At 41.5% G+C, this 16,391-nt stretch overlaps 1 protein-coding gene across 2 annotated transcripts in view; it reads left to right on the forward strand.

Moving 5' to 3' along the window:
- The first annotated feature begins 539 nt into the window (after nt 1-539).
- spag9b (sperm associated antigen 9b) overlaps nt 540-16,391 on the forward strand; it is a 62,316-nt gene continuing 46,464 nt past the window's right edge. For both annotated transcript variants that reach the window (XM_079261255.1, XM_079261256.1), the window contains exon 1: nt 540-1,072. In XM_079261255.1, coding sequence (XP_079117381.1) covers nt 773-1,072 — 300 coding nt within the window. In that variant the 5' untranslated portion in view covers nt 540-772. The remainder of the gene's footprint in view (nt 1,073-16,391) is intronic.

The raw sequence follows: 16,391 nt of genomic DNA on the forward strand, positions 1-16,391 counted from the left end.
CAAAACTTTGACATTGTAAATAACAGTGCAATGATGCCATGACGTTTCAGTGTTGACTTAAAAACTAATTCTTGTCCGCTAACTTGGAGATGAACTGAAATTATTGACCAGCTTAACTCTTCTTTTGTGCTGAAACTAAAGAAAAGGGAACGCAACCAAATTTTAATCTAATGTGTCAAGTTAAAATTGAGCATAAAGTGGGCAGAAATACGTCAGCTTGTGTTTGAATCGGCAACTAAAGCTTCTAATTATATATCTGGTATTTTTTAAATCACTCCTCACCCTCCATCTCTCCGTTTCGAGGCGTTTATTTTCTTCTCACCACCCCCAAACGTCATCTAAATGTTCCTATAAATGAGCAACTGCAAGAATAACTTTTGTCTTCCTATATTAGCACTCACCTATGATCAACGCTACGCTCTCCTATCTTATTTTACAATTTAAGAGTATTTCTGCTTTGCCGAGTGTTGAAAGGCGGTGATTCCAACCTCTCCTGCAGCACCTGAACGCAGCAGCAGAGCTCATCTGTTGGACAGGGAAACTAATCTAAGACTTTTCCACACTGTTAGCCGTCCCAATAGCACGGTTTTAAAGTCAGCCGTCCAAACAACAGAGGACTGCAGACTTTGTTTGTGACATAATCCGTCTCCTCTGCAGGAAAAGCAACTCTCCAGCTATGTTTTAGGAGCAGTTTTGCCTTTGCGCTTTAAGTCGAAGCTTGCGGCTAGCCCGTTCACGTTAGCCGGGAAGAGAAGCGCAGAAGTGGAGGAAAATGGAGCTGGACGACGTGGTTCTGTATCAGGACGACTCGGGAAACTCTACCATGATGTCCGAGAGGGTCTCTGGTCTGGCCAGCTCCATTTACCGCGAGTTTGAGCGTCTCATCGAAAAGTACGACGAGGACGTGGTGAAAGAGCTGATGCCGCTGGTCGTCGCCGTGCTGGAGAACCTAGACTCGGTGTTCGCCGTGAACCAGGAGCGCGAAGTGGAGCTGGAGCTGCTGAAGGAGGACAACGAGCAGCTGGTCACCCAGTATGAACGGGAGAAAGCGCTGAGAAAACACGCAGAAGAGGTGGGTTTACTCTACCACCGCAGAAGCTCATTTATGAGCCGGATTGTACTGTAAAGACTGGTGTTATGTACCTAAAAATAACTAGATTAAATACAAATGTCAGCTGGACAAACCTTGCTTTCACTTTTACATAAGTACACAAAATGTCATGATGTTTAGAAAACCTTTTTCTGAACTGTATGACCTGCATACTCACACCATTTCTGCAAAGTTAATTTCTAAAGAGCTTTAAACTTATTACAGGTGCTTTGAACTGTCCTCTGTCTGGTAATTTGGCGTAAAATTGAAGAAATAACCAGTAAAAATTGGCTCTGATTGGACAGTGCTGTTTAAACTATTACATCTGCACCAGTTGGATCTGTTTCCTAAATGACAAATCTGCAGACTGAAAGAAAATAGTCCCTTTTTGTTGGAGGAGACTCTGCAAGTTAAAGTCTACAGATGTGCTCATATTTATTCATGCCTTTTCATTAAAGAAGGAAAAAACACAGCTGCCTGTAAAATAAGCTGAATTGACTAAAGTGATAATAAAAAAAAAAATTTATGAAAATTATTACATTATTTTCTAATCAGTCAGACTTCTGCACCTGTTGACAGGTATTTTGTCCCACTGTTCAACAGAAAAGTGCTCTAATTTGTCCAGGACCAATTTGTTTGTTTGTTTGTTTTTTTTCTTTCTTCAACTCAATTAAATGAAAAAAAGTGTCTTATATTACTAAATTATATTTTTGCAAATGTTTAGTTATTGTTTCTTTTTTAAGTCTCCAGTTATTTGAGCGACTGTTGTAAATTCAGCCTTTTCTTTAATGAAAGGGGATGAATACATATGAGCACAACTGTATATGGATGCTCACAAGCCTCAGATAAAACCAGCATTTTTTTTCCAGGTGTCTACCTTTTGGTACAAGTTTTAATTTGAGCGGTAATGCTTTATGTCTTCACAGTCCCTGTTTGCTATACAACAGAGATGCTGGCAAAATGTCACGTTTATACACAAAGCTGTGCCAAGTTAGACTGTTTACTCCAGCAACATGATCTGCTCTGATTAGACTATTAGAAGAAGAAAAGGGGTTTATTTTTTAGGTTTTAAAACCTTATAATAAAAGTGCAGGATGCTCACAAGTCAAAAACATATCTAAGTCTTAAGTTACAGGTCTATTTTGAAAAAATCACAGTGAAATCCCAACCCTTGAATCTGTGAATTATTCTGCTCAAGTCTTGTTCCAGCTTTGTTTTCTTTATATTTTGCTTCCAACGATCCAGACTTTCCTGGAATCTTTATTGTGATCTTGAGCTGTATTTCTGAAGGTTTTTTTCTTTGGAGATTGACCGGCTTTGGAGTTTTTGTGTTGTTGTTGTTTTAAACTACTTAGCATTGACCCATGAAGCATTTGTACGTCAAAAGGCACCCATGTCAGGGGATTAACCATTGTAACCTCACACAATGGATAACTCAACAGTTTAATCATTTATCGTAATTAGTAGAGCCTGTTATTTATTTAGTTTATTAACATTTCTGTGGTTGCATGTACAATAAATCCAAAAGAAAACAGTTTGATGGACATGAATTTGTGCTTTTGCGCTATCAAGGCACTTAATTTTTTGTTGATACTTTTTAAGAAATTGCACAAAAATGGTCAAGTGGAGGTAAAACAAAAATGGCAAAGAAGTGTCAGACTTGACAACTATCTGCAGCAGATGAATGGGATGTGTTTCAGGAAAAGAAAAGAAAAACAAATCCAGCAAGACCTGATGCAGAACGTTTCAGAATAGTGCAAGTACGCTGACTGAGACGCATCCAGGGTCTCCTTGGAAGGATGGCCGTCAAATGATCAGTCCTCAGAGGTTGATCATCGTAACAGAGTGATCATATCATGCAATGTTTTCAGAGCACCATATTACACCCCCTGTCTCCAGAAAAAAAACCGAAACAAAACAAAAACAAAAACAAACAAGTCGCTTGTTGTTGTTAACTTTATCTGAAAGAGCAGATTTCAAGATTTATCCCAAAGTTTGTGTGATGTTGTTAAACCATGTAATCAGGGTTCCTGCTTGTCTTTAAAAGTCTGAAAATGTCTTAAATGCAGCTTATTTTCATCTAAGGTCTTTAAGTTTTAAATTATCATTCAATCCTGAGCTGTCAGCAGCATAAAATAAGCTGAAATTATGGAAATATATAATATATATATATATATATATATATATATATATATATATATATATATATGGAAATATCGGAGGGTTTCTGTGACAATATTATATCAATATTTAAAATCATTGGATCAGCTTTTCTAAACAGATATTTTACTGATAAGACAGATTTTTTTTATTTCTTCATCATTAGCATAAGAGCAGGTTTTTATTTAGTCTGTAGTGAAATGTAAATGCCTCTGTTCTTACACCGTAAGCTGATGTTAAAAGAAAAAAATTGCAATATATCTCAATGTATTGTAATGTATCCTTTTTCTTGTATTGTGATACATATGGTATCTCCAGAATCTTGCCAACACACCCTGATGTAAGGGGCTCGGAAAGCTACTGGTGTTTGTACTGGTGGTGATTTCATGAGTAATACCTGCAGGCAAGAAATAGGCCAGTTTGTAGCCATGTTAGCGACATGTTTGCAGCTGAACCTGCCAAAATGGGAACAAACATCTAAAAGTTGAAGAAAGGAAATGTGGAGAAGAAGAGGGTGAGATTTGCTAAAGGAAATAGTGTGAACTGAAAGTTGGTGACAGCAGGTCTGATGGAGTCAGAACTTAGCAGATGTTGAGATATCAATCAGCCAGAAAAGGATGGTTTGCCCTCTCCGGGTCGGGAGTGAAGTCCTGCTTCAAGTGGAGGAGTTTGAATATCTCGGGGTCTTGTTCACGAGTGAGGGAAGGATGGAGCGTGAGATCGACAGACGGATCGGTGCGGCGTCTGCAGTAATGCGGACTCTGCGCTGGTCTGTCGTGGTGAAGAAGGAGCTGAGCCAGAAGGCGAAGCTCTCGATTTATCAGTCGATCTACGTTCCTACCCTCACCTATGGTCATGAGCTGTGGGTCGTGACTAAAAGAACGAGATCTCATATACAAGCAGCTGAAATGAGTTTCCTACGCAGGGTGGCCGGGCTCTCCCTTAGAGATAGGGTGAGGAGCTCGGTCATCCTGGAGGAGATCAGAGTAGAGCCGCTGCTCCTCCGCATCGAGAGGAACCAGTTGAGGTGGCTCGGGCATCTGGTCAGGATGCCTCCTGGACCTCCCTGGTGAGGTGTTCCAGGCACGTCCCTCTGGGAGGAGACCCCGGGAAAGACCCAGGACACGCTGGAGGGATTATATCTCTCGGCTGGCCTTGGAACGCCTCGGGATCCCCCTGCAGAGTTGGTAGATGTGGCTGGGGAGAGGTAAGTCTGGGGTTCCCTGCTTAGGCTGCTGCCCCCGCAACCAGACCCCGGATAAGCGGCGGAGAGTGGATGGATGGATGAGATATCAGCTTGTTAAACTTGTACATATACTATATTTATGTTTGAACATCTTTAAATCACTGTTATTCGTTTAGTCCTGGCGGTATATCAGCATGACTGGTATCTCAGGGGTTTTTACAGGAGAGTAAATCGTGTTTATGTCTTTGTCATTCAGACGCCTAATACTGTTTATTCAGCAAATCAGTTTATGTAGCACTGAGATGAAATAATTCACATGAATACAGCAGATTCTTTGTAGTTAAGGAAGCGATTCAGGGTTTTAGCAGCTTCCATGAGAACAGTTTGATGGCTGAAATAAGGGAAGCTCAATTTTACTGCTCAAACTTGTCCCCATAAACTCACCATGATAGCACTTATTCATTTACAGCTCACTAAAGTTGTATTCCTTACTTTTCTGTCATGCATGATACCTTTCAGATGCAGTAAGGCCTGAGATTGTTTACTTTAAGTCTACACTTGTTTGTTTTTTGTTTTTTTTTTAAAAGTTAAATCCAATGTAAATGAACAGCTGATTTCCGGAAAACAAAACCTTGAAAGCATCATTAACATTAAACTAATAAGCTTTTAAAGTTGACAAGCAGCACTGCTACTCTTAATCCTCCCTGGTGCTCATATGTAGTAATTATACTGATAAGCAGCCCCTTGGTCACACACTGCAGGGGTTTGCTCTTAATCTGCCTTATTTTTCCACTCTGTGTTTATAATCTCCACAGAAACGGTCACGTCCCACCAGCTTTATAATAAAAAAAATGGCGAAAAATGTTTATATTTTTCCTCATTTTGACAAGCAGCAACTTTAACAGGGGAAATCACAGTGTAATCTTTGTGCATTTTTCTTCTTTGACATTTGCCTTGACGGTTTAATTTTGTATGACAAGCGCAACAGGTCACAGAGCCGCGTGTTAATAATTGATGTCATGTCGTAACATGTTGCTGCAGCTTTTAAAAAGACCTGCGTATAAGAGATTTCCCATCACATGGAATATCAGCGTTGATCCCTCTGGTGTGTGTGTGTGAGAGTGAGAGAGTGTGTGTGAGTGAGTGAGTCCATCATCTCCCAGTAAAGCAGCTCTGCAGTTAGTCATCATGCTGGTGTGATCACTGGTCAGGATGACGTCTTAACGTCTCGGTCTTGTTTTAAGATGTAGCAGTTGTGGCCTTGTTACTGCGTTTCCACGTCATTTCTGGTGCTTTTTGTCTGTTTTTTTCTTTTCATAATTTTTCCTACATGTGGACGAGGGTTAGTATTGCAACACTGACAACATACAACTAAACACTTGCACAATTCAGTCTTTACCCAGTGCAGGGATCACTTTTTGGCATCCCTTGGTGTGAGTGACCAGGGCGGTGGCTGCTGTAAAGAAAACACAAGCATGGCATAAAACAAACATGTAGGATTTGCATTAATCTCGCTGTTGGATGTTAACCTGTTGAACACCTTAACACTAACTTTCATTGACTGATTTATGTCCTTTAAACAGGTGAAATCAAAGGGAAAGAAAGACTTAAAAAGCCTAAAGCTACTTCTTCTGCTTCTTCCGCTGATGTTGGATGTTTTAGTGACTCAGAGTTGCCTCTGGTTATGTGAAAGAATCATCTTATGGCCCTGCCCAGACTGGTCATCACACCAACGTCTCACTGTTACCAGTTGTTGAGCTTGCAGCTGAAGGGTGATAAAAGTTTAAAACTACTTTACATCTCCACTCCAGAAATATTATGAGACACTGGCAACAAATCAGAGACAAAATCAGCCTCATAAGTTGTGACTTTAGTATTTCATGAGAGAAGTTGGCTCTTCTGTTAAACCAGAAGTATGTTGGAGGTGACTCTTGCTTGTGCAGCATTATAGTGCTTCCTCGTCATTTCATGTTTCAGAGGGGGTAGGGGAGGCCTTTTTATTTGTGTACATATGTTGGACAGTCAGAAGGTTTGTTGTGTCAGCTGAAGGTATTAAAACAAACAGGAAGAGCTGTTTACTTGGTTGTCATGAACATACGTGATGGAAATGGCTTCTTCACAGCCGCCTTATGGAGACTTTTTCTGATGAGGCTTTTGGCCATCAGTAGATGGATCAACTGAAAGTCCAGATGAAATCTTGGTGATGTGACCAAAATCTCATATCACAATGTAGATCATTTTATATCGCCGTAACGATATACATAACAATATAAAATAGTTTGTGTAATGTTGTGTCAGTCATCAGTTATGTGTCAGATGTGCTTGGCAACGGCAGCAGAGATCTCCTTCCATCTGGGGGAACTATGGCTGGATGGCATTTCATGGGTAAATGCTTGTTGCGGCGTTTGCGTCTGGAGTTTATGAGCTTTTGCCTCCATTTGATGCTGCTTTTGCGGCTTTTGCTCGTTGACTTTATTCTTTATTCTGTATTCTTTATCCTGATTCTTGAGCAGGTGATAAAATGAGTTGTGTCGGAGTCCGTTGTTGGGACTGTGTGCTAGTCTGTTGTCGGTTCCACGTCGGCCTTTTTATATCCAAACCACATCCATGCGACAGAAATTTCCCCTCTTTTATGAACAAGCTCATCGGTTTGGGTTGGCTGGTCATCTTTTAGTGAATTATCCTGCTCTGAAACGCGTCTGCTCCCGTTTTCCTCCATGTTTGTTTATGTATTGCAGCATAAGCGCATCTTGACGTTAAATACTGCAGTAAAGCACCTTATCATGGCGTCAACAATAGAACCTCATGTGAAATGATAAACATTTTCTATGGTCCAATGAATATATATTGTCATATCCCCCAGCACTAGTCCAGATGTATTCCTCAGGTCCTGTACCAGGTCTGTACTGGATTTTATGACTTCTGCCAAGGTGGAGGTCGTGTGTTCAGTGGTGCTGATTTGTCTGTCTGTCACCAAAATAACTTAAAAAGTTATTGAGGATTTTGATGAAAATTTCAGGAAAACTCAGATATGGAATATCTCGTCTTGGATCCAGGATTTTTTTTCAAGGATTCCTTTTTAAGAAAAGGATCATTTAAGCTAATAATTATCAATATAGCTTCTAACTTAAAAATAATACCTGCAATCATTGACAAAATAAAAAATTACAATGGTTTTCCTGTCGCTGAGCGTGTTCTAGTTTAACTTATTTTTTCAGTACAAGTTGTTTCTTTTGGGCTTGGCCCACTGAAGGGTGAATTGGTACATGTTTTATGCCAGATGCTCTTCCTGACGCAACCCTCTGCGTTTTATCTAGGCTTGGGACCGGCACTCGGAAAACAAACCTCCTTGGGGCTGCAGCAGTGTAGGGGAGCAGGACTCAAACCGCCAACCGTTAGGTCACAAGACAAGCGACCACCTGAGCTACTGCCACCCCATCTTTTTCAATATATCAGTCAGATATTGCTCATATACTATTTAAAGTTGTACATTGCTTCTTTTGTTTAATTGAGTACGTTTTTGAGGACACACTGCTCACCAAGCTGAGAAATGCCAAGACGTTTCATCTAATAGCGCTTCAGAAATCGCCTTGGTACCTCGCGTGTCCGTCAGATTGTGTTGTCTCTGCCATTTTCCTCAGACACTATGAAAACAGTTGGAAATGTTTCCTTGTGGTAGAGTCCTAAAAGCAGCATGCCAAACAAAGTTGAAAATGATTTCTGTTTAAAGTTAGGTGTAAAGACAATGCTGTTTCACGCTTGAATTCTTCATACATCAGTGATGTGCAGATTAATCATATGACAAAATCCTAAAGTGATTCAGGAAAATCTTGCTTGCTGATGGCTAAATATAAAGGGCTCATTAGGATTTGTATTTCAAATCTTCTTTTTCTTCATTATGTTTTGCTTAAAAAAAACCCCAAAGCCTATTTTCTGATATTCAAATATCAATAAAATCTTTGTGTCACTATTCATTCCAATGTATTAGCTGGTCTTCCTGTAATAAGATATATCAGTTGTAGTTGTACTCGGTTCAGTAACGTTAATTTCCTTTCATGCAAATTCCACAGTGAAAGTCTTGGAAACCTTCTGCGGATATTTAAAGCTATAGTTTGTGATCTTGCTCTGATACAGTTTTTTATTTATTTTTTTTTACTCTGGGTGAAGTGGTTCCTTATCCTGATGGTAGTCTGTACATTTTGTAATCATGAACAATAAGAAATATAGTTAGACCCCTCAGTTTACTGTAAATCTGTAAAAACTCTGACCAATCCAAATGTTCGGACCCAAATGGAGTTGTTCATTTCTTGTATTTCGTAAGCTGCTTTTCCTGGCTCTCTTCCTCCTGCAGTGCATACCTGGTAGCCACACCCTGCATATAAATAGCGCGTAAGGATACAAAGTTGTGAAATTTGGAAGCAAATACAAAGTAGGTAAACTTGGAAGCAAACATGGCTGAGAAAATGCAGGAAGGATTTCCCCGACCCGACTGGGTTTATTTACCTCCTTCCACTATACAGCCGCGAAAGAGAAAATTGTTGGTGGAAAAAGCTGAAGAAAAAAAAAAGCCTTGGATCACGCAACGAGCAAAACCAGAGGGGGAGGAGCTAAGACAGGGCACCACTTTCACATCTTGCTAGCTCCCCAACATTACCTACCCCAGCTTTAAAGTTTGAGATCATACATTACCACCAGAAATTACACTGATTGGTTACTCTGCTTACTTGTCCCATCTGAAGCATAAAACATCCCCCACCAAGTCATTCCAAGAAAGCTGGTTGTAGAAAACGGCAGAAAAAACAAGAAAGCAGCTGTATTGTTAGTCATAAATTAGCTTAAATTGGTACAGCCAGCAGAACCAGTGATGGTGGTGGTTGTGTGTACTTATGCAGACATACACTTGCACTACCCTATGAAGTAAACTGATGCACTGATAACTATGATTTCCATGGAAAAACACAAACACATTTCCCTCATGTGGTTTATGTTGCTGTGAGAACCATTGCCACAAAAGAGCAATTTCATAACACTTGGCCCGTTTTAAAACACAGTGTGTCCTACAGCGCTACGGCAACGGCCCATTCAGGGGAGACTAATGACCACCGTGGCACAGATTCAGTTGCTAAGCTGCTCATGTGGACAATAAGTCACTAGAAGCAGATTAATCTTTGCAAACAAACACAGTTTGTGAGCCAAGTTGTATTTTTTCTTTCTGCTCTGAGCCAGAGAAATGCGTCTCTTTACTGGCGTGCCTCAGTAGAGAAGAGGAAAAGGCATGGCAGGAAATTCTTTAGGAAAAACAGAACTTCCCTCAGGTCTTTTGTCAGGGTTGTCTGCTGACCCACAGCTTTCTTGGATGTAATGCCAGTGGATTTGATCAACATGCAACAGTGACTTACCGTATTTTCACGACCATAAGGCGCACATAAAAGTCTTAGATTTTCTTCAAAATGTGCGGCGCGCCCTATCGTGCAGTGCGCCCTTTGTGTGCGTGTTGTTGTTGTTGTTTTTGTTGTTGTAATCGGACGTAGTAGAGAACACCATGAGAACGTTAAAGGGTGAAGTGTGGGCGTTGATCGCATATAAAAGAACAGGTATGTGCGTTATGCAGAACACCTTTTTCTAACAACCCTAAACATGGCTAAAAGACACGCTTATGAAGCACAATTTAAGCTGAAGGCCATCAACTACGCCAAGCAACATGGAAATCGAGCAGCCAAGAGAGAATTTAATATTAATGAATCGAACTACAACCGCTGGACATCGGTGTGAACCGGCCGTTCAAAGTAAGGCTGCGAGCGGCGTGGGAGCGATGGATGACCGATGGAGATCACAGTTTCACTAAGAGTGGAAGGCAGCGCCGGGCGAGTTACGCCACAATATGCGAATGGATTGTAGATGCTTGGGCTAACGTGTCTGCTGGTACTGTTGTCCGCGCTTTCGCAAAAGCCGGCATCATTTCCGAGGAGCCGCACGGCACGGAAAGTGACTCTGACATGGAAGAAAGTGAACCTGACCTCACATGTTTGCTGGTTTAGCGCAGCTGTTCAACTCCGAAACAGAGGATGAGGACTTTGATGGGTTTTACTAATGACGATTACCGGTAAAAAAAACAACAACTTTGTAATCAATACTTAAATAAAGCACAACCAAACTTAGTTTTGCTCCCGCTCTATTTTTAAAAAGGCATACTTGTATGCTTGTGTGCATTGAAAATGTTAAAGGGGGGAGTGTGGGCGTGGATTGTACCGGTACATAAAACCCGCGCCCAATGGTCAGGTGCGCCTTGTGTATGTGTTAAATACAGAAAAGGAGCACATAACTGAGACTGCGCCTTTTGGTGCCTTATGGTCGTGAAAATACGGTATATCAAGAAATGCGAGATAATTGAGTTTAGTGGCTCATTTGATGGCGGTCAGAGGGATGATAACCATTACAGAACCATGACTGAGGTTTTATCCATATTAGTTGCTTTACTCAATAAAAGACTGACATCAATGGTCTGATCCAGAATAAAATATTTCACTATTTTTTTTATTATATTGATTGTAGTTGTTCACTGTAGTTGATTGTCAGGGTTCACACATTCTTCCAGTCAGTGTCCTTTTACACTATAGTTAGTCAAATAAACTGGACCTTTTGATGACGTATTACCATCCTCAGCAGAGGCAGTGCTACATCTAGAATTACAAAAAAAGAAGACGACAAACAACAAAGAATAAAACTTGATCATCTGTTCATGGCTACTGTGTTGTTTTCTCCTAACTGAAATCAAGAAAAATTTCTAGCAAAAAGAAGTTTTAGAATTTTTTTATTTTTGTTTTTGATCTACAAAAATGATCAATATTGAAGAATTTTAAGAATTGCAATTTAAATCGAATCGGCACCCAAAAAATCGGAATCGAATTGGGACAAAAGCATATCATTACAGCCCTACATATTACCATCCTCAACAGTGTTACATCTAGAATTACTAAAAAAGAAGACAACAAAGAAGACTACTTGATCATCTGTTAGTGCAGGACTGTGTCTCGACCACATTAGAACAAAACAATGAGCTTCATCAAACCCTAGCGTTGCTCTTCCGGTGGATGAATTGTCCAGTAAATACGCCATTGTTAGGTATAAGTATACGGGAAATGACGTTTGAAACGGACAAACCTATGTCCATGCGTAATAGGAACATGAATGGCCTTAAAGATGAATAATAATCCATAAGAACAGAAAACTTTTGTGTAGGGCGTAGTGTGTCCTTAAATGCTTTCCATGTTGTACTAGTTCATCACCTCAACCAGATGTTCCCTGAAAATATTAGTTTAACCTCGCTGAATCATTCAAAACTGAAATGACAACTCTTCCCCTCATTTACCACGCCTTCTTTAAATTTCTATACAATCCATCGTCCTTAGACCCCAAATGAGGAAAAAACATGCAAGAGTGATGTCTAGAAAAACCTGTTGCCCCTCTGGCTCTTCCTTTTTTTTTTCCTTTTATTCTTTTTTTTTAACCATCCTGTCCAGCATTGGTGGAAGGAATACTTCGAAGACCTCCTCAAGCCTACCAACACGACTTCCAATGAGGACGTAGAGCTGGTGGACTCAGGGGTGGACTCTCCTGTCTCCGGGGCTGAAGTGGCTGAGGTGGTTAAAAAGCTCCTTGGTGGCAAGGCCCCATGGATGGATGAGATCCGCCTGGAGTTTCTGAAGCCTCTGGATGCCTTGGGGCTGTCCTAGCTGACACATCTCTGCAGCATCGCGTGGACATCGGGGACAGCGCCTCTGGACTGGCAGACTGGGGTGGTGGTCTCCCTTTTCAAGAAAGAGGGCAAGGGGGTGTGCTCCAACTTTAGGGGGATCACACTCCTCAACCTCCCTGGAAAGGTCTTTTCAGCGGTTCTGGAGAGGAGGGTCTATCAGGTAGTCAAATCTCGGATTGAGGAAAAGCAGTGCGGTTTTCATCCTGGTCGTGGAACAGTGGACCAGCTCTATACCCTCTTTGGGGTCCTGGAGGGGACATGGGAGTTTGCCCAACCAGTCTACATGTGCTTTGTGGACTTGGAAAAGGCGTTCGACTGTGTCCTCCGGGGGCTCCTTTGGGGAGTACTCTGGGAGTATCAGGTACTGGACCCCCTTGTACGAGCTGTCCGGTCCCTGTACGACAGGTGTCAGCGCTTGATTGCTGGCAATAAGTCGGATTTATTTCCGGTGAGGGTTAGACTCTGTCAAGGTTGCCCTTCATCATCGATTCTGTTCATAACTTATATGGACAGAATTTCTAGGCACAGCTGAGGTGTTGAGGGGATCCAGCTTGGTGGCCTCAGGATTGGGTCTCTGCTTTTTGCGGATGACGTGGTCCTGTTGGCTTCATCTGGTTATGATCTCCAGCTCTTGCTTGAGCGATTTTGCAGTGTGAAGTGGCTGGGATGAGAATCAGCACCCCCAAATCTGAGACCATGGTCCTCAGCCGGAATAGGGTGGATTGCCCTCTCCGGGTCGGGAGTGAGGTCCTGCCTCAAGTGGAGGAGTTTAAATATCTCGGGGTCTTGTTCACGAGTGAGGGAAGGATGGAGCGCAAGATCGACAGACGGATCGGTGCGGCGTCTGCAGTAATGCGGACTCTGCACCAGGTCTGTCATGGTGAAGGAGCTGAGCCAGAAGGCGAAGCTCTTGATTTACCAGGCGATCTACGTTCCTACTCTCACCTATGGTCATGAGCTGTGGGTCGTGACCGAAAGAACGAGATGTACAGGTGGCTGAAATGAGTTTCCTCCGCAGGGTGGCTGGGCTCACCCTTAGAGATAGGGTGAGGAGCTCGGTCATCAGGGAGGGGCTCAGAGTAGAGTCGCTGCTCCTCCGCATTGAGAGGAGCCAGATGAGGTGGCTCGGGCATCTGGTCAAGAGGCCTCCTGGACACCTCCCTGGTGAGGTGTTCCAGGCACGTCCCTCTGGGAGGAGACTGGATGATGGATAGATGAACATTAAAAAAAAAAAAAGGCAAGAGTTGAAAGAAAGGCACGGAACTACCGTGTGAAAGGAAAAACTCACAGAGCTGCCAAGATCACAGCGCTCACAAAGACAATACAAGTCGCTACAGCACTACAGGACACACAAAGTAGAAGTGATATTTATTTAAGAGTACAACAGCCACAAAATATACAGAGAAACCCAACAACACAAACATCTGCAACATTTAGTAGGAAGCAGATGGAAAAAGGAACACTTTTGTGGGCTCTTCCTGTTGTACCATCATGAGTGGGAAATTTCTTACCAACTTCAGTGATTTCGATTTCTTGTGACTTAAATAATCCAGATAATTCAATCAGTTTTGTGCAGACATTCATGGTCCCAGATAATGAAACTGATTGACTTTAATCACCAGTCTTTAGAGCTAACTGTCTACATAAATGGACTAACTCTCCTTAAAACTTCACCAACAATCCTGTTCCTCTCAGGATAAGTTGAGCTTTAACATTGTTTAATCTCTTATATTATATCATTTAAGATGTGAAGATCTCCTTATTCTAATACTCAAAGCAGCAAAGCTCCTGTAAATACAGCCTCACTGAGACTACATCTAATCATTAATTCTTATTAGCTGTAATAATCCGTTCACTGTAATGTAATTGTTGTGTTACGGAGAAATCCAATTTTTGGTGTGTTTCTTGGGGAAATATTGCATTAAGATGAATGGCTTGCCTAAATAATGCACATTAATTTTATTTTGATCCTCTAATTGGCTGATGAGCATGTCATTGCAGCTCTGAGGACAACACTTGAGTTTTTATTTTTTGTTTGACTCTTTGCAAAACCATCAGATAATAAGCAGAGCGCATTTCTAATTGCTCATATTAGGATAGTTGAGTCTGTAACTTTTGATTTGTGCAGCAGGTCTGCAGTTAGTTCATTGTATCGGATGACCAAGGCCTCCCACAGCCCAACTATCTTACATGCCCGAGCAGCATCCTGAGGCCAGATCCACTAAAAGGGTCTTATTTTACTCTGTCAATTGAGTGCTGATATAGTAGAGCCCTGTCTGTGGGAGTGTGCACACTCACATGTGTTTGTGTGTATTGAAGTGTGGGTTGGTGCTCAGGGGACAAAGACAGCATTATACATGCGGTGTTGCGGAGGAGAGCATGTTAAAATGGCAGAACACTTATTCTCTGGAGCATTGTCATATGCACAAGCGTCTTTCCTGAGTCATATGAGTAGCAGCATGGCTACAGAGAGCGATGTGGGAGCCGTCCTAATCAATGTGTTGCTGCACAAATAGAGGTTTCATAAACTTTAGTTTATTTTGTCATAAAGTGTATTTCTCACTGAATTGCTGGAGATTTCATGAAAATGAGCTTAACTTGGCTAATTCTGTTCACCTTTATATACATTTACAGATTAGAGTTCCACCTCCTTTCCTATAAACCCGTCCATCTGTACTCTAGCCACGTGTTGTGTTAATGCTCTTAGAAATACAACATTTTACTTGTAAACCTACTAACACATTAAGTACCCCTGGGCTTTATATATTCTGTCCATACGTCTCTCTAAAGCTTGGTTAAATATTCTATTATTTATGAAACACGTATGTTGAAGCCTTTCAAACAGGCTCGCCATCATTTTCTATCAATACAAAGTGTCTGCCTTTGTTTTCATGCCAGGAACAGAAGATTCAAAGACTAGAAAAAAAGCGTCCTGTTCTGAACTAGTTTGATCCCAGAGGCAGTTTGTGAATGAATGGATTCCTTTTAAACACCTTTTGTAAGACGCCTTTGGCCTCAGTGGGATGGGAATATGACGGAGGAGCTTTTTGTAATCTGATGCCCAGGTGACTCTCATCTCTTTGCAGATAGCTGTGGCACAGGCCGCCGGGCCTCATCACAAGACCGCATGTTTACAGGCTCTGCTTCAGACACCTGACTCAGCCGTGGTGTCAGTGCAAACCAGCCAAAGAAGGAGGTGGCATTGACTCCTGTAATGCTACTTTTAGTATTTAAAAAGGCAGCTATTTGCAGGTCAGAGCAGTGTGAGTGGTGATGCAGATACCTTCTACTAATTTCCTGTTTTTATAGAAGACAAATAAAAAAACCAGGAGGTAGTTTGAGTGTAGATGCAGAAACTTGAACATCTCAGGTTGCACAAGCAGCAAATGTTTATGGATACTGGACTTTTTTTTTTTTTTTTTTTTTTTTTTAAAGAGACTGATTTGGCTGACTGGATCAGTGTGTGCGCTGATGCTGACCTTTCATTTATCCTGCTGTGCATTAGCCGTGAAGCGACTGATCTGCATTAGAAACAGTTTTATCAGCAGCTTCATGAAATGAAATGTCTGTCTTGAGTTTCATCCATCCACTGACATTGTGCCGCTAAATTAGCTTCAGCCCTGAAGTCTGCTTGGCTTCACGTCCTGCTCGTTGCAAGCATGCGGTGAGGCACGCGCTCATATACGCAGTCTCTTTAATGCACTTATTTTTTTTACTATCACATTAGCCCTGCATCGCTATGAACATGGTTTCAGTCGTGACTTTGTTTGTTTTATGTGTTCTTATGAAATGTATAATTGTTGAAACTATTGGCCTTGGTATTTTGGATGCTGTATCTAGCGCATGTTTCACATCGGTCATTGAACACTTAATTACAGTTTTACTAATATTAGACATGATAAGACAAGCAATCACTGGCACTTGCTTATTCCTGGTGGAATTTAGAGACAAACTCTTTGGTTTTATGTATGGAAGAAGACAGCGGGTTTTACAAAGACCTTCTGAGATAACATTGGATTTCACTACCTGCTCTTTTACCATCTCTAGATCTTACATGAATCAAGTACAGACTGGAGTAGCATTTTGGTGTCTACCTTGGCAGTCTGAGTTCCTCTGCAGAGCTCATTTAATTCTGAATAGATCAGTTTAATCTGCTCATGAAACAAAGTGCGAATAGCCGTCAGGGAGCAGTCGTTGAG

The sequence above is a fragment of the Telmatherina bonti genome (genome assembly GCF_933228915.1).
Source record: "Telmatherina bonti genome assembly, chromosome: 21".
In the NCBI taxonomy this organism is placed as follows: Eukaryota; Metazoa; Chordata; class Actinopteri; order Atheriniformes; family Telmatherinidae; genus Telmatherina; species Telmatherina bonti.